General features: G+C 39.0%; 2 protein-coding genes across 2 annotated transcripts; one reads left to right on the top strand and one right to left on the bottom strand.

Annotated features, from left to right (window-relative positions):
• The first annotated feature begins 1,298 nt into the window (after positions 1–1,298).
• Positions 1,299–6,703, top strand: fadd (Fas (tnfrsf6)-associated via death domain). The gene is made up of 2 exons (XM_023292668.3): positions 1,299–1,678; positions 6,272–6,703. The coding sequence occupies exons 1-2, from the start codon at positions 1,381–1,383 to the stop codon at positions 6,547–6,549; spliced, it is 576 nt and encodes a 191-aa protein (XP_023148436.1). The 5' UTR covers positions 1,299–1,380; the 3' UTR covers positions 6,550–6,703.
• A 6,902-nt stretch (positions 6,704–13,605) lies between these two features.
• LOC111583527 (hatching enzyme 1.2-like) lies at positions 13,606–18,443 on the bottom strand. Its single transcript, XM_035958338.2, has 7 exons — positions 18,284–18,443; positions 17,864–18,019; positions 16,100–16,220; positions 15,507–15,688; positions 14,933–15,014; positions 14,405–14,529; positions 13,606–13,728 (listed from the first exon to the last, which is right to left on the bottom strand). Coding segments are annotated over exons 1-7 (801 nt in total). The 5' UTR covers positions 18,417–18,443; the 3' UTR covers positions 13,606–13,726.
• Positions 18,444–23,727: the final 5,284 nt, after the last annotated feature.

Here is a 23,727-nt window from a genome sequence, read left to right on the forward strand (position 1 = left end):
TAAGAAACAAAAAGAATCTGAAAGACAATTGATTAATGATATTAATGAGTGTTGTAAAATGAATGTGTTATCTGATAGGAATAAAGAAGAACTGATTAGGTTACAATCTAAATTAGATGAATTGTATTTGAATAAAGCATGAGGTGCATATATATATATATATATATATATATATATATATATATATATGATCCAGAGCAAAATGGATGGAAGATGGGGAGAAAAACAGTTGTTGATAATAAAATTGTGACCAATCCAAAAGAAATAGCAGATGAAATATTTAGATTCTATCAAAATTTATATTCATCATCTTTTTCTGAGACAAACTCAAAAAATTTCTTTAAAAAAGTAAAACCATTTTTTCCTCAAATTGACTTTGACTTTAAAATGATATATGACTTTCAATTAAAAATTGGAGAGATGGATACAGCTGTAATGTAAATGGCTTTGGGGAAATCACCAGGTCAAGATGGACTTACAAACCACTTTTAGCAGTTTTTCTGGGCTAATATTAGAGAATTACTATTTGAAGCATTAAAAGAATGTTTAAATGGTAATACATTACTAACAATAATGAAGCAAGGTATAATTACTTTAACACCAAAACCAAGGATAAAACAATTATTGACAACCTGAGGCCAGTTACACTCCTTAATTTTGATTACAAAATTTTTACTCATCCATTGGCCAATAGGCTTAAGAGTGGTCTGAATAAAATCATTAGTGAAACACAATCTTTTTTTTTTTCACAAAAATCGATCGATATTTAACAACATTCGACTTATATTGGATTTGTCTAGATGTCTAGATTGGATTTCTGATTCATTTAATCTCATCATCAAATAAAAAACAACAAATTTTCTTTGTTGAAAAAATGTTTACTATTGCAACAACACATCATCAGTAGGGTAAAACTAACCTGTCCTCACAACGGTCTGAGCCCAGCTCATGTTACATAGTGGGTGAACAATCCAACGCTTGGTGAATTCTGCTTCACAATGATAGGAAGAATCGAAGGTCATGTGACTGATGTGGATGATTTTGACGGGGGAGTCGGCGAGCAGACAGCGAAATCTTTCCGAGGCGGACATCAGCAGGACCCGATGAGCGAAGAATGGACATTTCTAAGTGACTTCAAATTTTTGAAACGGTAGTGCGTACTCTTACCAGAAATTAGAGGCCAGTAGACCTGAACGTTTCCTGAACGTTCTGGGAACGTCCCCTAAAGGTTGCCTGCTTGTTGCCACCAGGGGGCGTCTGACCCGGTTCAACTGCTGTGACCTGAATCAGTGAGGACGTGTGCGGAGCCGAGGAGGAAGTGAAAGTAAAAGCGGACTGTTTCCTGGTTCAGACTGGCTGAGCGGCGGGTCTGTGGTCGACATGAGCTCTCGCCAGTTTAACGCTGTCCTGCTGGACATTTCCAACCGGCTGTCAGCCGATCAGCTGGACAACCTGAAGTTCTTGGTGCGGGATGTCGGAAAACGGGAGCTGGAAAAGATCACCAGCGGACTGCAGCTGTTCCAGATTCTTATGCAGAGAGGCGAATTGTCCGCCGAGAACACGGAGAATCTGTCCAAGCTGCTCGCTGATATCCAGAGACTTGATCTCGCTGACAAACTCAACTGCTTCGACAGTGAGTCTGGATCCGCCAGCAGCGAGCCGGAGCCGGCGGAGAGAGGTACGGTAGGGCCAAGACAGCGGGGCGGCTCAGGGACACTGGCTTCACGTATGAAAGCAAACGTTTACCGTCTTAGATTGTGTGCTTTAAGAAAATGGAGAAAAAGCTGAAATCAACATATCCAACAGACCTCCGGTGTTACAGTTTAACTGGCGATCAGGTTAACTGGCGATAGTTTCCGTCTCCAGATGTTTATTCCGCAGATTCGTCACGATCAGACCTGGCTGTGCGTGAAATAAGATACTAGATAAAGAAGACCTCGCCGAAAAACATCGGCATCACTATTTGATGAAGTATATAACCATGTAAATATCACCTACAAAAAAAACACGTATTTTTCAAGAACGGCGAGAGGATTCGAAACCACGTTATTTAGCGGTAAAATTACGAGACCACAGTCTCACTAATCATGCCACCGATCAGTCCTAGAAACATCCCGCTTCATCCACATAGATCTGTCATTAACCCTAGCGGTTAACATGTCGGGTTAGGTCTTGGATGACTGAACGTGTTTTTATTGTTTTCTGAGTGACTAGTTTTGACAGTGTGGTCTCAGTTTGTTCCAATGTATTTAATCAGATCCAGCTAATGTTCTGCTGCGTGTTGTTATGATGATGGGGTGGGGGGCTGCTGAGGGTCTGAGTGTGTTTTTGTGAGCAAACCCGAGTTAAACTTGAAGTTCTGCTTTGGATCTGTTCCACTGAACTCAAACTAACACACAACAGTGGACGTGCTTTCATGTTTTCTTGGTGAGACATTGATTCGTTTTGTGGCTCGCTATTAACCAGGCAGCCTGTGTTAAGTTGTGACTATCCCCAGTTGACATGGGTGTGTTTCCTGAACAATCACCAGGTGTTTAACACTTGGCAGAATGACAAAGATCTATGTAGATGAAGCGGGATGTTTATAGGACTGATCGGTAGCACAATGAGTAAAACGGTGGTCTTGTAATTTTACCGCTGGATAACGTGGTTTCGAATCCTCTCACCATTCCTGAAAAATACGTGTTTTCTATTTTGAATAGCACATTTCTTTTTACTGTCTGTAGATGGATATAGATTTAATCAAGTAGTGATGCCGATTTTTTTCAGCAAGGTCTTCTTTATCTAGTATCTTTATTTGACACTCAGCCAGGTCTGATTGTGACGAATCTGCGGACTAAACATCTGGAGATGGCAACTATCGCCAGTTAACCTGGTCGCCAGTTAAACTGGAACACCGGCATCAGGAACTTCCCCCCTGGGCAAATGAGCTACAATCTTTATTTCATTTGAACTACTCATCATATTCAGGAGATGAGGAGTAATATATTTCTTAGGTTTCAAGAAAAATGGTCCGTTGATATTTGGTATAAACCCAAATTCCAAACTTATTGTCTTATAAAGGACAGATACAGTTTGGAACCTTATGTGAAGTATAATTTAAGCAAAACACAGAGATCCCTGTGTGCACAGTTAGGCTCAGGAACTTTACCATTAGCTTTAGAGACTGGGAGGTTTAATGCTACTCCAGAGAGGAACAGACTTTGTTTGCTGTGTAATTAAGGTGAAATTGAGAATGAGGTTCATTTTATGTTTTACTGTCCTGTATACAAAGATATCAGGGAGGTACTTTTCAGTAAGATATCTTCTGTTTATTTTGATTTCTTTTGGTTAGATGACCATGAAAAACTAGAGTTATCTTTTAGAAGGGGAACCTTTTTCATAACAGAATTTCTTTGCCAGACCTGGGATAAAAGGCACCTTGTTTTGTTTGAGAACTGAGCAGCAGAATGTGTGTTTTGGATGTATTGCTGTAATGCTAGTATATTGGTGTCTTGTAAACCAGGGGTGGACACGCTTGTGTGCATGACATGAAAATAAAGAAATCAGCCAATCAATCCTACAGTTTTACAACTACCCAGAGGAATTTGAAAGCAAAATAGGCTCCACATGCTGCAGATGTCAAGCTTTTTACATGTTTCCAGCCTCTACAAACTCTGTTTCACAGTACTGTACACATCAGCTGTACACAGATGTTTCACCAACACCTGGTTGCTCTTTACACTGTTTATGAGCTGTGCCACATTCCTTTTGTTCACTCAGTATGTTTTATTTCCTTCATTGATTTTTCATTTTGTTTTGTTTATTATTGGATCTGTTCTTACATTTTTTAGTAAAAAAGTGTTTTTGATGAAACATCACTGTTTTACATGATACATTCAAAGACTATTGGAAAGTTGAAAATCCAACAATTCTTTCTGTTTTTACAGTTTCCAGCTCTTGTAAAAGGTGTCATTTTGATCAGTTTGTCTAAGAAAACATGAAATTTTAAACCTGCTGGCAGGTTTTATAATTATAAAACCTACCAGCAGGTTTAAAATTACATGTTTTCATTACATGTACATGTCAGAGTTTGTGGTGGGCCAAGCAGTCAAGCACAAACTAACACAGGTTTAAAGTTCAAAAAAAGAAGGATTTATTTTCCAAAAGTAACTTTTACAAAAGAAATGACTAAAGGTAATTAAATCACAGCTGTAGGGCCCTTAAAAGAGGTCAACAAAATATAACTCTACTGAAAATAAGACTGACAGAACCTAAACACCAATTCAAATAACAGACCTGCCAGAATGAGACACCGGGGCAACATATATAGTGATGGATCAGACCACATTTAACACACAGGGGGAAACTACATGCACAATAAATAAAACTAACTAAACAAAACCCTGATCCCCCCCCATGATGTAAAAGCTCTTGGTTTAGTCCATGAGAGGGCCTCCAGCATAAAGCTCTGCTCCGCCCTCAGCCCCATCTTTTGTTCGTCCAAGCCAGAAATGCCATGTGGCAGCCAGGTAACTCAAACAAAGGAGAAATGAATTACTACAAACAAATTGCAAAATGATGAAATATATAAACTAAATGTGCATGCTAATAAATCAATTTTAAACAACTGTGTTATGATTTAAGTGACTGCAACTCAAAATAACTAAACATATGACAGTGATGTTTGTGGGTAGTGAATGCTGCAACCTTTTGTGTGGCTGTAGGCACGGCCATCACAGAGTTAATGTGTCTCTTTAGACCCTGCCTTCACGATAAATCACCATGTCTTTCAAACTGCGTGAGCTCAGTTGATGATGCAGGTTTTCTGTTCTTAAACTGTATCTCCAGGCCTGTGCCAAGATAATCCTGGTGACATCGTCAGGGGCATTTTCTCAGACTTGAAAAAGCTCCTCCAAGCCACAGAAAGGGATTTTGTACCGACACTTTACTTTGACAGATGTGATGCCGCTCTGTAAATAAATCAGCGGGTCTGTTCACCATTATTGGTATCTAATTTAGAATTCACTGTGGGAATAATTGCAGTCCTGACTTTGGACTGCATCTGACTAGTCTGTGATTATCATTAGCTGATGAGCTGCACTGGGCAACCAGACGGTCTGAACATGTACTGGCATGTACACACTGGGTTCGCCCAGTTATGAGGTGCCTAAGTAGTGACTGCACTGGGAGTAATATGGTTGATATTTCACCTTCACAGGGTGCAGCTCACTAATGGGTACCTTCAGAGTAACTTAACCAGAAGTGTTTCTGCTGAAAACTGTAGATGTACACTACCGTTCAAAATTTGGAGTCACTTAGAAATGTCCTTATTTTTGAAAGAAAAGCTGTTTTTTTTTCCAATGAAGATAACATTAAATGAATCACAAATCCAGTCTAGACATTGTTAATGTGGTAAATGACTATTCTAGCTGGAAATGGCTGATTTTTAATGGAATATCTACATAAGGGTACAGAGGAACATTTCCAGCAACCATCACTCCTGTGTTCTAATGGTACATTGTGTTAGCTAATTGTGTTGAAAGGCTAATTGATAATTAGAAAACCCTTGTGCAATCATGTTAGCACATGAATAAAAGTGTGAGTTTTCATGGAAAAAATGAAATTGTCTGGGTGACCCTAAACTTTTGAATGGTAGTGTAGTTGTTAGCTGTTTTCAGGCTGTTTACCCATGGCCATCTAACAAATAAACAAGACTGCTTCCATAAGCTCTAACATGTTGTTGTGATGAAAGATGTTCGATGAAAATAATAAATCTTGGTTTTTAAAGACTGGTGCCAGAGAAATGTTGCATTTCTACTTAAAGAATTAAGTAACAATTATATGGTCACTGTATCGCTGTTTACTGCAATTACCATTATCTGCTCTAAATGCAGTATGCTACCTCCTGGTTAAAAACATACCCAAAGACCAACAATTATATGGTGTAGATGAGTAGTTGTTGAATGATAAATCTTAGTTACATGAGCATAGTTTTCGCTGAACTCAAAGGAAGAGCTTTGGCTAGCAACGAACTGATGTCAGAGGAAAAGTCTAAACATTATTTGACTCATTTGAGCATCATAATATCTGGTCATTCACTGATGTGCATATGTTCTTCATCATAATAGGACAAAACTTAATTACACATAGGTAAGAATGGAGCTACTCCAAAGAAGAACAGGGCATTTTGTACTTTCAAGTTTATTATGTAGGTGTTAGGAAACAACAGCTGACAGATGCCATTTGTGGCTGTAAAATACTTTTCTCTAACCTTCTTCTCCTCCCTCAGCCAAACTGGACATTGCAGCGGAGGTGATTGCAGAGAATCTGGGAAGGAATTGGCGTAAACTGGGCCGCAAACTAGGCCTGACTGATGTCAAGCTTGAATCTATCTCCAAGAGGCATCCTACGGACCTAGAGGAGACGGCAGTGGAGCTGCTGAAAGAGTGGAGGAACAGTAAAGGAGCTGAGGCCGAGACAAAGGACCTGATAGCTGCTTTGAGAGCCTGCCAGCAAAATCTGACTGCTGACAAAGTGGAGGACAGACTTGAAGCTGCCGAAAATTGATGGAGATCAACAGATCAGATTAGACTGACATTAATGCTGGGAATAAATGAATGCCTGCATTGGCTTAAAGGAATCAGCCAGCAACATATCATGACACACATAAATCATCTGTGTTGAGATGAATAAATTGACTCCTGAATATGATAAAAACATGCACCCAGAAAGAAAAGTCTGTTTTATCTGTAGTGTCAGCTCCTTTTCACCACGATTCATGGTTAATTTAATTTAATTTTTTTAAAAAAGGGACAGTTCATAAATAATATGAGACAGACGAGAAATACAAGAGATTGTAGCCGTACGGCTAATTTCCATCTTGTGTCCAATTAGCAGACCAAAAATAAAGAAATTACAAATAATACCATAACTGAACAAAGACATACAAAAAAAGCAACAGGCAATAACACAGTACACATAACAGACAAAAGCTGGAGGACCAAGGGAAGCAACCAAGCAGTACTTAACATTTACACATGATTATATTGCACATATCCCTCTATCATTTTTGCACATTGCTATACTACACTTATCCCTCTGTCACTATAACGTAAGCGTCCACTACATGTATCCCTGTGACACTATTTCATATAATTGCACATTTCTTTTAATCACTATTGCACATATCCCATTATCACAGTCCCTCATGATCCTTTAACTCTATTACACATGATTGTATTGCACAAAGCCCATATCTACACATTTAAAACAAATTACAGAGTCCTCAAGAACAAGCCCCATCAACGGGCCAACAAATCTACACAGTGTTATGATCAGACCTGATTTTCCAATAGCCATGCTTTGAGATGTTTAGTAAACGAGGTGAGATGTGGTTGTTCACAAATTGCACTTGGCATAGTATTACAGGTTTGGTATGCACGAAATGAGAAAATTGACTGCCCAAGAGCACTTCTCCTAAAAAGGTACTACACAGTTCTGCTCTGGTTGATCTGCTGGAGTTTAACAAATTATGAAGTTTAAAAAAATATATGAACTTCTGATTTATCAAATAAAACATTCAACTGAAAAGACATTTAGATTCTAGTAATCTTAATGTGACACCTACAGATCATCCAGAAACTCAGATGATGCATTTTAGCATACACTATCGTTCAAAAGTTTGGGGTTACCCAGACAATTTCATGTTTTCCATGAAATCTCACACTTATTCATGCGTAATTGCACAAGGGTTTTCTAATCAATTAGCCTTTCAATACATTTAGCTAACACAATGTAGCATTAGAACACAGGAGGGATGGTTGCTGGAAATGGGCTTCTGTATCCCTATGTAGATATTCCATTAAGAATCATCCGTTTAAAGCTAGAAAAATCGTTTACCACATTTATTATGTCTGGACTGTATTTCTGATTCATTTAATGTTAACTTCATTGAAAAAGTAGCTTTTTTTGTGGTGCGACGACAAAAGCATAATATACATTTGGTGATCTCAAAAGGAGATCAGGTGCCGGACAACGCTCTGGGAATTTCACCCAGCGAATTCTCCCTCTCCCAGACTGGAGGCACACAGGTTCGTTTACTCAGGAGGCACGAGACATAGATCCCAAAATAAAACATTTTATTTTTAAACAATTTTCTACAAATGTACTCTTAAGACACTTCACACTAGGGTAAACGAAACTAAATAAATCTAATCAGTTGCTGAGCTTACCAGGTGGACAGGGATTAGCGAAGGTTAGGGAAATCCCCCCCCCCCCCCCCAGATAATGCAAAAACACCCAGGCATATGTGACACACACTCGTAATAAACCAATTCCCAAAGGAGCACGGCACATAAAAAGGAGGGGAACACCACCACCGGCCTTCAGCAACTGAAAAGGAAAAGAAATTATTGGGAGAACACAAGCAATTAATACAATAGAATATACTAACAAAAACAAAATATACAAAAAGAGGCGGGTTCAGATCATACAAATCATACAAAACACTAAATGCCCCAATCAGAACAAAATAAACAGAAACATCAACCAATAAACAAAACCCAAATCAAAACTATTTAAATTCCTCAATCATACAATTAAAATTAAACTCCATTTCTGGGGTGCATACAATGCACCAGCAACCAATTAACAAGGAGCGGACAATGGCAGAAGACCAGCAGCCGGAGATACTGCAGCGGCGTCAAAACCGTGGAGACAAAACAGCGGGAGGAGACAAAGAAGCAGCAGTCCCAGTAACTGACCGTGACGTCGGCAGCGGCGCAATTACCCGAGCCTGTCAGTGACGGCGAGTACGCACAAGGAGGGAGGAAGAGAGCCCATGCAGCTCGGCACGTTACCTGTGACCACATGAGTGTGAGCTAGGTAATAGCATACAGAAAAACAGAGAGAGAGAGAACACATACAGCCAGGAATGAGTGACGCGCGCACACGCAAACTAGCGGCGCACCAACTGGGGACCAGTCGCTCTGCAACGCAAAGCAGATGCCCTAAGCATACGATCAGGGAAACCATACCAATAAGACACAGGAGGAGCAGCCACACCTGTCGCAGACAGACCTGCACACTGAAATGACGCAAATGGAAGCAGAGGAAGAAACAGGGGAAGGGCCGCAGCTTAAATGCCCGGCCCCACTCAGTGATTGGCCACCAATGTAATACCATTGCTGCTACACTTTAAAAAATAACGACATTTCTAAGTGACTCCAAACTTCTGAATGGTAATGTATCAAAAGCTACCTATCAGCTAAAATGTAGAAAAATATTTGGCCTACCAGTCACATTTTACATTACGTTTATACACAAATTATGTCTATATGTGCCCAAACTTTCATTAGGAGGACACCGTTTTTAAATTGCCTGCTGATGTGAACTAAGAGTTTCTATTTTACATTTTTTTCCAAAGGGAAAAGTTGGTAGAGAGACATTTTTTTGATGCAGACCTCATCATGAAAGCCAGTAGTTTTACATGCAATGCAACCTTTCAAATGTCCAGTTGAAATTATATTTAAAAACAGTCAGTGGATGTCTGAATATATACACACACTAAAGCTTGGGCACTGAAGGTAAAGTGATTCTAAATATAACTTCAAGAACAGTTTTTATTTGTTGACTTCAATGTGCAGTATGGAGGAAAAACAAAGTATAGTATGTCCTATACACATGGACAAAATTGTTGGTACCCCTCCGTTAATGAAAGAAAAACCCACAATGATCACAGAAATAATTTGAATCTGACAAAAGTAATAATAAATAAAAAAAATCTATGAAAATTAACCAATGAAAATCAGACATTGCTTTTCAACCGTGGTTCAACAGAATTATTCTAAAAAATAAACTCATGAAACAGGCCTGGACAAAAATGATGGTACCCCTAGAAAAGACTGAAAATAATGTGACCACAGGGATATGTTCAATCAAGGTGTGTCCTCTAATTAGCATCACAGGTGTCTACAAACTTGTAATCAGCCAGTCGGCCTATTTATAGGTTTACAAGTAGTCACTGTGCTGTTTGGTGACATGGTGTGTACCACACTAAACATGGACCAGAGGAAGCAAAGGAGAGAGTTGTCTCAGGAGATTAGAAAGAAAATTATAGACAAGCATGTTAAAGGTAAAGGCTATAAGACCATCTCCAAGCAGTTTTGTTCCAAATGGTAACAAAAGAGCTCAGAACAACCTCTAAAGATATTAAAGGTGAACTCCAAGGTCAAAGTACATCAGTGTCACATCGCACCATCCATTGTTTGAGCCAAAGTGGACTTCATGGGAGACGACCAAGGAGGACACCATTGTTGAAAACAAATCATAAAAAAGCCAGACTGGAATTTGCCAAATTGCATGTTGACAAGCCAAAAAGCATCTGGGAGAATGTCCTATGGACAGATGAAACAAAACTGGAACTTTCGGGCAAGGCACATCAGCTCTATGTTCACAGACGCAAAAATGAAGCATATCAAGAAAAGAACACTGTCCCTACTGTGAAACATGGAGGAGGCTCTATTATGTTCTGGGGCTGCTTTGCTGCATCTGGCACAGGGTGTCTTGAATCTGTGCAGGGTACAACGAAATCTCATGACTGTTACGGCCTCTTTAAAGTTGACAAGGCTCGAATAAACAAAGAGACCGGCAACATATAAACTAGACAGACACAGCAGGTTAAGTGAGAATGGGGAAAAAAACCCAACTTTATTAACAATTAATTCAACTAACGTGAATCAAGTAAGATGAAAACAATGGTGAAAGTTAAAGGGCTGTAGCTGCTGGCCAAAAGAAACAAAAGAGGGGTGGTGAACGTGGCTAACCCTGCAATGGGCTCTCGGCCCAGTCACCACCCCGTACTAAAATTCCTAACCACAAATTAATACTACAAAAGAAAACAGCGAAAATAGGACTACCAGCAACTACAACCAAACTAAAACAACAAAACCCAACAATCTAAACATGCGTGGGGAGGGAATAGCCAAAGTACCTGAAGCAAAAAGAACACAATGTTAATCACAAAAGGAAAGTTTATAAACACAACCAAACCCCTCACGCGTTTGTCCAGGAGGACGTGTGGCTGGGAGGTGCTCCAATCTCTGCTTTGACTGCTGCTCTCTCCTGCCTCCCTAAATATCCTCCTCCTCCCTAAGTGCTAACAGCACTCAGGTGTGCTGCAATTACACAGATAAAGGGAGGAGGGAGATCAGAGAGAGCAAGGAGAGACACAGCAGCCAGCCACACGTAACAGTGACTATCAAGGTATTCTAGAGACAAATGTGCTGCCCAGTGTCAGAAAGCTTGGTCTCAGGCGCAGGTCATGCAACAGGATAATGAGCCAAAACACACAGCTAAAAACACACAAGAATGGCTAAGAGGAAAACATTGGACTATTCCAGTGGTTCTCAAATTTCTTCTGCCAGGCCCCCCTTTGAGGACAAAAAGCTTCAACGGTTCAAAAGCAATGTCTGATATTCATTGGTTAATTTTCATAGAATTTTTATTACTTTTGTCAGATTCAAATTATTTCTGGGACCATTGTGGGTTTTTCGCTTCATTAACCGAGGGGTACCAACAATTTTGTCCACGTGTGTATATACGAGTTGTGTCCCCCTGTGGTGCTAAATTCGTACATATTGTCTGGGCATGACAAGGCTGTGGGTGTCAACTGCGTTTACTTTTTGATTGCATCTCAGTTTATTGCACTCAACAGCAGAGGACCAGGTATACGATGATTTTGTTCCCTGTAGAAAAGTTCTCTGGTTATTGAAAGCACCACCACCAGTTGCAGAACCTCTTTATTTAGGGGATGTTTCTTCAAGAGTTTTGTCACATGCTCATACAGTCTATGCAGTGGAACTTAGAGTGACTGTTTCATGAGGCTGTGCAAATCAGAAAAAAAAACATGGCGACAGAATTTCAATACAGTATATTTATTACAAAAACAGAATGTTTGATAACAGAATTGGCATAACTGCAAACACTAAACCCGAGAAGGACCCCTAATAGACTGGAGGTATACAACAAGAAGGCTAACCAAGACAAGGAAACCAGGAAGGAATTAGCATGCGCTAAATAAAACTCAAAGAGGACCCCTAATGGGCTGGAGGTTAATACCAAGATTTGACACTAAATAAGGAAACCAAGAAAACAAAATGGCATGGAACTAGAGCTGCACCACACTAACAGTTAGTTTGAAAATGATTGTCTCAATTAATCATTATAAAACAGAAAGATATGTCCATCCCAGTTTTCCAGATGCCAAGCTGGCATCTTCAATTCATATATACATCTACAGTTCATATATAAACATTATTAAAGTCAGTGTGTCTCTAGCTGTTAGGTGCAATCAGTGTTTTATGATTTTTAGTTTGGATCCACAAGTGATTAGAAGATTTTAGGGTTCTGTGCTCCCCCTCACAGTGAATGATTCTGGGGTGCTCTGAAGCTGACCTTTAAAAAACTTATTTGTCTGTGAGTGAATAAAGTCAAAAGAAACATTAATAAATGTCCAGCAATTTTGCCCTTTTTTAAACCTGCATGTAACAATTTGTTTAAAAAAAAAAACAAAAAAAAAAACAACAACATATATTTTGAAAAAAAAATACTGGATGCATTTAAAAGAGGTTCTCGATTAAACCAGTCAAGGGTGTCTGAGCGCTGTTGGCTCGTCTAAATCAGCTCTGAAAACCATATTGTTTACTGCAGCTTTCTCTTAGATGCTCAGTCTATTTTATTGTCTTTTAATGCACTTTTATGATCTTAATGTCTACTTTTATGTTTTATTTGTATGATTTAAAATTTTAAATTATTTTTAAAATCAATTTTCTGAATGTATTTCGTTGATATTGTAAAGCACCTTGAATTGTGCTATACAGATAAACTTGCCTTGTCTTGCTGAGTTGTGTGGATTGGGTGGTGTTGCTGTTCCACAAAGTTAGCTGTCTGCTCAACGTCAAGGTTATTTGAAACAACACACAGTCGTTCATAATGACAGCATACTTGTCGTTCGGCTTGTTCTGCATACCATTCTCCTAAAAGAATGCCTGTTCTGCTGTCTCCTCCCTCCATCTGGCTTCTCTGGTGCTATTAAGGGGAAATGTGTTGTTGCAGAGCCAAGGTCTGCCCAAGCCAGAACATCCCTTAAAGTCTTTAATAGACTAGTGGACCAAATGGAGCAATAGCCTACCTTTACTGCTACTATCTTTATTGTCCTCGGTGTTGGATATGATGCAGTTTGCGTCCACTGGAAAGCCAGGAGTCCTGTGTTTAGGCCCAGGACACCAGGAGTAAATCACTGTACCCACTCTACTGTCATCAACCCTGAGCAGAACAACTTTTACCCATTCTTTCATCATAGTGCTCAGTGTGTGTCAGCACAGGATGCATTTCCAGTCTCTGAGGTGCAGTTTAATACTTTACAAATATGAATGTGATACAGAGCTTCTCATCAAGTTTTCCGTGATAAAATGAACAAGCAGATTATTTTGTTAATTATTTTTTGATATTTTCTTACTCAGTAAAATTACATGTAATCTATTTTTATGTTAAAAATAAAATTAGATGATATTTGAAAGCAGCTGTCTTTATTGTTTGCCATTTTATTAAACAGTCAGACAGCAATCAGCTTTTAATGCTTTAATAAGGTCTGCAACTCAAAATGCCACCTGCATGAAATCTACATATCCTTCCTGGACATGCTGTGAAGCCATTGGGGGGACAGATCGAAGGTCACAGGTGCTCTTTCTGCAGAGGAAATGCATGTCAGTAAGGGAACCTCTTTAAAGTTGTTAAAGTTTCTTCTGAAACAAAGCTCACTTCACAGCAGAAATAAACATGTTTACAGCCTGGTACAAAAATGTTTCTGGTGTCTGTAGCTAATTTTTCCATTTACGACAACTGTACTGTGGGTGAACGCCACCTGTTTTCAAATTCTTGTAGTGACCAGGAGCAACGCACTTACAAAACCTCTCTTCAGGAAACCAGGAGCGATGTTATGGAGGGTTCATTCATTTTCATATGCAGTCAGTTGTTTAGAAATTATCTGATGCATCAGAGAAAATCATTAAAGCAGGAAACAAACAGCAGTGTTTTGTTGATCCATCCAGACATCACTGATACTGTTGTTCCTCTTTGGTGCATCTAGCTGAGCTGCAGAGAGTTCCTGCCTGTTTTTTCTAACTCAGGCTGCTAAAGCTTCATATTGTCGTTGCCTGAACTTTAGAATATATTTCTGTAGATTTTAAACCCCGTCACTAACACTGTAAGAGCTGGAAGCAGGGAACTCCTCAAGGACAATATGGAAATGTAAAGACCTGCTTAAATTTCTCTGAGACACAGTTTGTGGTGTCTGAAATGAACTTACTTTGCAGTCAGAGCAGGTTCTGTAACATTTTTTGTAAGACTGCTATGGCATACTTACAGCAGTTGTAGAGTCTGTTCAACCTAATAATGTCGTTCTGGCTCATTTGGGTGGCCTGGCCAAAAGGTACATTGCTGTTAGGAATGGGTAACATGGTGGGAAGGTTGTTCTTGGAGAAGGCATACCTGGAGAATCACAAATACCACAATCCGAGATTAGCTTGGATTTGACCACTAGCATAGAAACCACCCCTCATTCTTCTTCTTTTATGTGTGATGTAATGATATTTAAAAGGAGATTTACATTGGTTGAGATGTCGCTGTTAAACACTCTGTATGTACAGTTGGTGAAATTTCCTGAACTCAACTGGCACATTCTGACTGAGCCTCTAGTCCTGCCAAGTAACTGTAGCAGTAGTAGCTCATGAACTGTTGAGGCATACAGCTTTCATGTAAAAGTAGTCAGAAACCTGAAAAGAAACTGTGGAAACTCACGCAGTAATCACACACTGGTGGCAAGTCCTTACATGCAGTGACAAGGAAGATGAAAGATAAATGAAAATGTATTGAATAAAGTAAAAGACCTTACTTCTCATATTGCATGACAGAGTTGTAGTCATAAGGAGTTCCCTGGTTCAGAGTATTAATAATATTGAAGTTGTACTTCATATCTGCAGAGGTGAGAGAAAATATGCACTTAAAATCATAGAGTTATATAGACTGTCGAATTCTGATCAAATTCACTTTTTGAAGTTAATAAATGTCACTTTATTACACCATCTATTGAGCCTGGTCTTCATTATAGCAGGAATAATGAAGATATTTCTGAAAATTCTCATTTTGTCCATGAGACAGCCTCTTGTCCTAAAAATCTTTTAAACTAAGGCATTTCACCCCACTGTTAGCAGTATGGACAGTGTGAAGCTAAAGTCACTGCCACTCCTTTCAGTTTTGCGGCAGCAACAGTGACAGCTGGAGTCATTACACTGAGCCTAAAACTGCTCTTCAGGAAACCTATGGGTGGTGTCACAAAAGGTTAATATACGTATTTTTACTCTTTTTGTTTAAAACTGGACTTTTGCTTAATGTAACAGCCAGATGGACAGCAATGTAACACTTTTAAGGCTAAACAGGTCAGTAAATAGTTGGTGAAAATGTCTAACCGTCAATGATGTTCTCCCAGTAAACCCAGATGTAGTTGTCCCTGTCGGAGCGGGTCTGTTCATGGTTGAAGCCGAGGGCATGGAGCAGCTCATGCTGGACGGTGCTATGGTACAGACAGCCTTGACGGCTCAGAGACACTGTCTGAGCACCATTATTCTGACGACCCACGTAGGAGTAGCAGCTGTGAACACAGGAACATACAGCAATATGTAGAGATCTCATAAGCTGTTAACTTGAACAGTTGTAAATAGGAGGGGCTGCTTCACAATCCCAGCACAACAACCAAGAATGCATTGAATTAGATGTTTTCTATCATATCTGTCATTCAAAAAGACTCCTCTGTGTTTTCTATCTGTTGTATTAGTACTGATCCCTAAACTATTTGTTGTTCAACCTTGGGTAATACAGTTATCTAAAAGCAAAGACCTTCGGTAGTTGTTCATCATTCTAAATGAACAAACTGGAGGATTGTGATGCATCAAAGCTACAACAGGCAATTTACAATCTCAAGACATATTTTATCGCACTGAGGAACAAGACTGGTTGAAGGTGTACATTTTTAGGATAAGAACATAAAACCTAAAAGTCTTACCCATTCCTGGACTCGATGCTCAGCCATTCATGATCGCCATTCTGGTAGGGTCTGAAACGGATGCAGGAAACTGCAGAGAAAGACTCCAGTCCACGAACAATGATGGCTACTTCCCTGGAAGCTGCAAAGACATATGTAGAAAGTTGAACTTTTTTAAAACACCATTGCAACCATGTGTTCTTAAACTACAGTGTCAATGAGCTAGTCTACAGACATAGTGATTGTATATCATAGGATTTTATAGATACAGTGATGCTGTTGAAAAAGGCCACCCAACAGTCAAATTCAGTACAACCTTTAAACATTGCAACAATAAAATGCAAATGTGGTTTGATAGTAAAATACTGACAGTGTTTACTGTTCTCATACATTCTATTTGTTTTCTGTCTGCTCTCATGTTCTCTCTCCTTTTACTATCACCCCAAACAGCTGAGGCAGATGCTTGACCTCCCCGAGCCTGGTTCTGTTGGAGGTTTCTATCTGGAAAAGGGAAGTTCTTTCTTCCCTCTGTTGCCAAGTTGTGTAAGGTTTTGGTTGCATGTTGGTAGTGGAGTATTTGGACTCACTTTCTTTACTTTGACTCAAATAAAGAATCTGAATAGACAGGTGTGAGAAAGATTTTTTAGTTTTTTCACTGAAGTGGTGTAATTATATACATCACATGCATTTGAATTTATTTAAAATGCATCAGGTAAAAGTCCACATTGGATCCTTGTCATTTCTAAAGACCTGAATCATTGTCCTCTTGGATACGTTCTTGTGATTGGAGTGGCTGAGCAGGTGATACTTGGTTCACTGCAGTTTATAATGTCTTGCCTATTGAGGTGGATAAGCAGCAACATCAACAAAAGCTCAAGTTTAGAAGTTGAGACATATAGTCAGAAAAGGTACTACATCACAAGTTGGAGCATTAAATAAATTAAAAGAAAAAAACACCTAGTATTGTGTCAATACCAATGTGGTAACTTGTAAGTGCAATTTTGTCCAAGGAGGAATCCATTTCAAATATGTAATATAGTGTTAAGTAGTTTAACTACTTATAATATCAGGTCAGACTGGGGAACATGCACAGAGCACTTTGCCACATCGATGACTGTTCATCTGTATGGCAGATGGTCCATTTCGGCAACCTCCTAGACCGATTCCCGGCAAGCGCTGGCCCTCTAGCAGTGCCAATCGATCTGCCTCAACCTAGTGAAATGTGGACACCCTCTGGGACATGTCCAACTGGCAGGAGTCTCAGCAATGAGGCAATGGTGAGCAGGGTCACAATCCGCAAAGCGTGACATGTGGCTGAAGTGATGGAGTTGGCAATTCCGAATGATGCAGGAGATGTGTGCGATTTGGGTCTTGCCAAGCTGCTGTTCATTAGATACAAAGTAATGCCAGCAAATCATGTAGTACCAAAGCTCTCCTGTTGAGTGAGATCATTCCTTTGAAAGATTTAAGCACAAGCTTTATCGGTAAATGCGACATGTGCTGTTGGTCTGTTTAGTGCAGTAGTTCCCAACCTGGGGTCTGGGGGGGGGGGGGATTCATCAGTACCTAAAAACTCCGGCTATACCTCGAGAGTTACCTTAAATATGGTTTTATTAAAGGACAAGACAGAATTGTGTTATTTGTGGTGAAATGCTCGCAAATGACAGCATGAAGCCAGCGAATTACGGCGACGTCAGGGCTTGGGTGCAGCTTATAGAGGGGGCTCCAAGCCAGACAGGTTGGGAACTCACTGGTTTAGTGAGTGAACAGTTAGTTGATGCTTACAGTAGTGGTTCTGGATGTAGTAGGGGATGTAGACATTTCCATCAGCATTCTTTAGCCACAAGCACCATGACGAGGTGCAGGGGTCAGCGTTTCTGTCAGCATCTGAACTGATGGCAATGTCTCCTCCGATCAGTGGGGGCTCATCAAAGTCAGGAACTGCAAGACAAGTCAGTGAGTTCAAAATACATAGCAGGTTACAAATAGCTTGTTTAAAGTCAGAGGTGACAATGACCACCTGTGGACCTGAAGCTGCCAAATTAAAGCTTTTCTTCTTATCAGTGTGAAAAGTCACAACATCATCAAATTCTACTGAAGGTGCTGTAAAACCACCGCTGCTGCAGCAAATTTAGTGGCTGATTTGAAATGGATAATCAAAAATGTAGGCCAATATGTGTGCTCTACAACAGATAACTCACTTACCGCGGTCTCTGTTGGCTCTCTCCAGCAGCTCACCAACAGAAAGCTCCCTGGATGTGTCCTCAATAGTAGCAACCTCTGCATAGCACATAATGTATAGTATTGTATTAACTGTGCAGATCATCACTTTGAACATATGAGCTCAGTGGGCATCAGAATAACAGCCTCTGCAAATGCACGAAATGCAGTGCAACTTAGCTGTGATAATGCAATCATCATTAAGTATACAACAATACATTTATAATCATTCTGCTGTACTATTGGCCAGCTTCTATTCAAAACATTAAAGTTTGATAAAGAGCAGTGTCCATTTCTTTCCTACCTTCCTGCACTCAGCCACAGCACCATGAAAAAGAGAAGAAAGAAAATGTTATAGAATCTCTGCATGTGATGATGTATTGAAGCGTAGTGAAATCTTAATTTGCAAGGAAAAGACTTTGGAATTCTAGTGTCTTTCTATGGAATCCCAAAGCTTAAAACATTGAAACTTATATTAAATAATCATTTAATGATTAAAAATTATTTTTTGTGGTAAAATGTAAAATATTTCTTTATGGTATTTTTTTCAGTTTACCTTGAATTGATTTTTATTTTTTGTTTTACAATGATGCTTGACAAAATGTCAGGTTTTACACAAAAATCTCACTTCTGAAATTAATTTTCTTTTCGTTGACAGTGGAATTGTCCACAACCTTCAAAGGTGACAGTATAAGAACACACAAGGCCTTTTCAAAATGTACATTTTTGCAATAAATGAAAAATGAACCAATAGAACTCTGTCCTTAGGGTGTGAACGGCAACAACAATAATGACTTTGAATTTCATATTGAACATTGGAGCTCTGTTTCCTTTCGCCTACAAGCAGTGGTTTAGATTAAACTAAATGTTATTTTAAATATATGTGTATGTTTTTATTTGTAGTGATATAGACTCTTGAACCTCTATCAATTTAAATTTCAACCTTCAACATTTTGAAGTCAGTTTATGGCTTTTCATTTTCAAACAAAGTTTGTAATGTAATCTGACAATGTGATATTTTCCTTTTAAAGATTTATTTAGATTTTCTATTCTCTATGTTTTTTTAAAAAAAATTTACATTCACAATTTAAATTTTCTTATTTCTTTTTTTTTTTTTAATCTGGAATTTGTCCTCGATATATTAGCTGTAGTTTTAACCTAGTTTTAACCTTGGCCTACAGTATGTCTTGGCCCTGCATGTTGGCTCTTATGCCATGTCTGTGGTATATGGTAGTTTCAGGATTTCTACCTTGGCCCAGGAAGAGGACACCAGCAGCAGAGCCACAACAGACCAAGAGAAGACCAACATTGCTGCAACAGACCTGTAAAAAAAAAATAAAAATGCTGAGAACAACTATGAATGTTTCAAATTACCACTGTAATACTGTTAAAAAGAATCTATCATTTTAGGGAGCTTTTTAAAATTATTATTTCACGGAATTTTTCAACATTTTTCAAACACAAAACCATCAATTAAATTCACACATCTAATGTAGGTAACGTAAAAAATATGATATATTAAATAAACAATACTTTATAAATAGCTGTTACTTCTTGTAATTCTAATCATAACTGTTTCGTAAAAGAGATTTTACTTGTCTGCACAGGCAAATTTATTAATTTTTAAGTGGACAATGTTTGTTAGTTTGTTTAATAAAATTAGGGTATCCAAGCTCTTGCAGTTTTTTTATTTTATTTTTTTTTACATTGTATGCCGGTTAACATTATTGTAACCTAAATCACTATGCATATGAGTCATGGAGCGTGTAGCGGTGCTGGAGGATGGGGTTCTTACCTGAAAGCCTGAAGGGTGAAGTCTGTCAGTCACCCAGTGAGAGGTTTTATAGTGTTCCAGGTCTCCAAGGACTAATAAGCAACATGATATGTCAAAAGGTGCAAACACAAAAGTACACCTTTATCACTGTAAATGGAAACTTGTAACAACTTGTGTGAAATTTTGCACCTGTCACAGATGTCCAACTGTGTTTTTCTCTGTACAGCTTCAAAAAAACAAACCAAAAAAAAAAAAAAAAAACAGATGGGTGAGCAGTGAAAGGAAAAAGCTGATTGCTTGACTTCTACAGCGTTCGGTTGTTCTATTATGCCAGCATTTTGCTACTATGGTTTGCTTTGGTTTAAGTGTTCTGAGTGATCATTTTTATGCTACAGTGAAACATTTCTATCCTGGTGGGAGTGTTTTCTTCAAGGATGACTATGCTCCATTCCATCAGGGCTTGTGAGGGTCACTGAGTATAGAAATGATGTCAGTCGTACGCTGTGGCCTTCACAGTCACCAGAACTCAACCCAGGTAAACACCCAGTGGAAATTTTGGGCCGACGTGTTAGGCAGCTCTCTCTCCAGCTTCATTATCAATACCCCAAATGAGGTGCTCTACAGGCTGATCCACCTTCAGGCCTCAGGTCCTTGCGTGTTCACGTTCATGTTCCCGTTCTTACATACCCTCATAAAGTCCTCCTGCAGGTTTTGGCAGTAATACCGAGGTGTTCTTTGTTTTAAACCTGTATATGATGTTGCCAACTCTGCAATGAAATAATTTTTTCTTTTTTTTCTTTTTTATCTGTTTAGTCAGCTACTGCTGGTGGAATTTAAATCTATATCAGCAGAAGCAAATTCAGTTTCATTATATTGTAGAGACTCGTGCTGCAGAATGAATCGGGGATGATCAGAGACCTCCATGATGGTATCGTATTGTATGACTGTAAGTGTCTGTATTTGCTGACAGTTTTCTGATACAACTTTGCATAATTTAGTCTAAAAGCAATTGAATAGTCAAATGCACACTTGTTTGATGGTGGACAATGTTTGCTAGTTTGTTTAATAAAATTAGGGTATCCAAGCTCAAGTTTGATAGTGCGTGCACTTCGTTATTGCTGAAAAATAAAAACTGCTTTTCCTGAGCAGTATTTCCTTCCATATAAATTTTGTAATGGAAAACTTTCAGAATCTGAGTTTAAACAACTGTCACCCTGTGTCAAAAAAATTAACTGCTCTTATCAGTGTGGGACATTCAACATACTGCTGTTAATACAAACTCACCCATACCACTCACTGTGCCATGATTATGTCACAAGTGTGTAGTGGGAAACATTCATTCCATCTGCATGTAGTATGTCCAATATATCAGCACATTAACTTATAGAGGTTTGTGTTGTGCTTGCTATCATAACACACAAACACAAATAGTATGAATGATGTGTTTCTTAAAGTGGATGGGCAAAAATGGACCTTTACGAGTTAAGCTATGACTGGATACACACATTAATGAATTCTAACATGTAATACATATTAAGGATTAACTGAGAATTTGGGGCTATACATATTTATTTATTTCTGAGAGCAAGATGAGTTCAGCAGCAAAGAAAAGTGAGCGGGTAAGCCTAAATTAGCATGAAGACTTGAATAAGGGACAACGCTGATCTGCATAAAAACACCCCCACCAAGCATCTCTGAAGCACACTAATCAACTCATTTATCTTATTTGTTTGTTTATGCCGTACTTGCTCTTGGAAGCTGCACAATGTCACTTCAGGGAAATGTGTCAGCAGGACACAATCCCTGAAACCACAAACTGTCACCTTCTGCAGCCTTCTCAGTGGCTCATGGGATTCGGCTGTAAAAGCAGAGCTGTGTGTGCATCTCAGTGTAATGTACTGTGTATATATTTTGATCTATTATGTGTTGGATCTGTTACATGCTGAGAAAGCCCAAAGTTATCCAGAATGAGAAGAAGTTCTTTCTCATTTCCATCTTGAAGATTATCAACATGAATATTAAAATCCCTCACTAAAACAACACAGTCAAAATCAATGCACACAATAGACAGTAGTTTGGCAAACTCATCAAAAAACTTTGCATTGTATTTTGGGGGTCTGTAGATATTTGCAATTGTTGTCCGACGCAAGGATTTGAGCCGAAGAGTATTCAAAGGAATCAAACTTTCCCAAAGGATATCTTTTTGTACTGGAGACTGTCCTTAATCAAAATGGCAACTCCTCCTCTCTTCTTATACAGTCTTATGTGACTCATGGAACTAAAGTTAGGAGGGGTTGCCTCACTAAGAACTGCTGCATTGTTATTGTGCCCTAACCAAGTTTCACTTAAAAACTAGCTTGTGTTTTTTTAATAAAATCATTGATCAGGAACAATTTACCTGCCAAAGACCTAATATTTCAAAGAGCTTAATTCTGTTTATTAAAAACCTCATTTTTTTTTTACATATAAGTCTCCTTATCCTGATGTTTGACAAGGTGACCAGCCAGCTTTGCTATTTAATTTGTGGCATATGTTCCATGCTAATTCTTTTCTGGCATTTCTCCTTTTCTGGTGATTAGTTGTTTGTCTGTGTTAACATTAAATGACAAAGCCTCAGTCATTTTGGCATTTTGGCAAACCAATATTTACACAAGAAATTTTGACCCTGTTAAGCAATTCCTGAGCACGTGTGACTTCTGTAATCAGGGTTATGTCATTTGCAAAGATGAGATCTGTAATGACAACTGGTGCAACTCGCCTGCTTCTCCTTCACTGGACTTTAAAACCAAGTTCTTCACTTTTACCTTCCAGCACATGTCGCATGGTGTAATCGAGCACTATTGCAAATATATATGGGGCAAGGGTATCTCCTTATAACACTCCAGCAACAATATCAAAAAGTTCTGTAACTCCGTCTGAAGATTTCACTCAGGCTTTAGTTTCCTCATAGTTTTCCCATTGCATCAACTAGCTCATTTGGGGATATAATACACAGCTAGTATTTTGAGCATTTTACCTATATGCACACTGTTGAATGCTATTTGAAATCAACAAAAGTTATTGTGACATGCAGATTGTTGCTTTAATCACCTTCAATAGGATGTCTCAGGGCAAGGATTTGTGCTGTTGCAGATCTCCCGCGTCGGAATCCATTTTGATTTGGCCTAAGATGAGAGTCGAGCACTGGTTGTATACGATTCAAGATCATGTGACTGATAAGCAATAACTGTCTGACTGATTCCTCTGTAGTTTCTGTGCTTGTCGAGGTTTCCCTTCTTTGGCACAGGTATGATTTCACTTATGCTGCACTGCACAGATTTCATACCCTCAAGGAGCAACCGATTTGCAAATGACAAAAATGAGGTAGATAATTTCTTTGACAGTAGCGGGATAGCAGAATGCAGAGCACCAGACATACTGGATAAAAACCAGGACTTTCTGGAGGGGCAGGTGCTCAAAGTTAAAAGGAGGCACATGGAGCATGAATTTGAAGCACCATACAGAAATATACCTTACACTATAACTGGTTGAATTGTACCAACCCATCTTCATAAATAATATAACATAGCATTGTCCACACCTCATACCTTCGTTTGGGGGCAGTCTATGGTTGACCTGGTGGGGTGCATGGAACAATTTCTGTTGAGGGCGTTGA

The sequence above is a fragment of the Amphiprion ocellaris genome, chromosome 1 (genome assembly GCF_022539595.1).
Source record: "Amphiprion ocellaris isolate individual 3 ecotype Okinawa chromosome 1, ASM2253959v1, whole genome shotgun sequence".
NCBI classification, from domain to species: Eukaryota; Metazoa; Chordata; class Actinopteri; family Pomacentridae; genus Amphiprion; species Amphiprion ocellaris.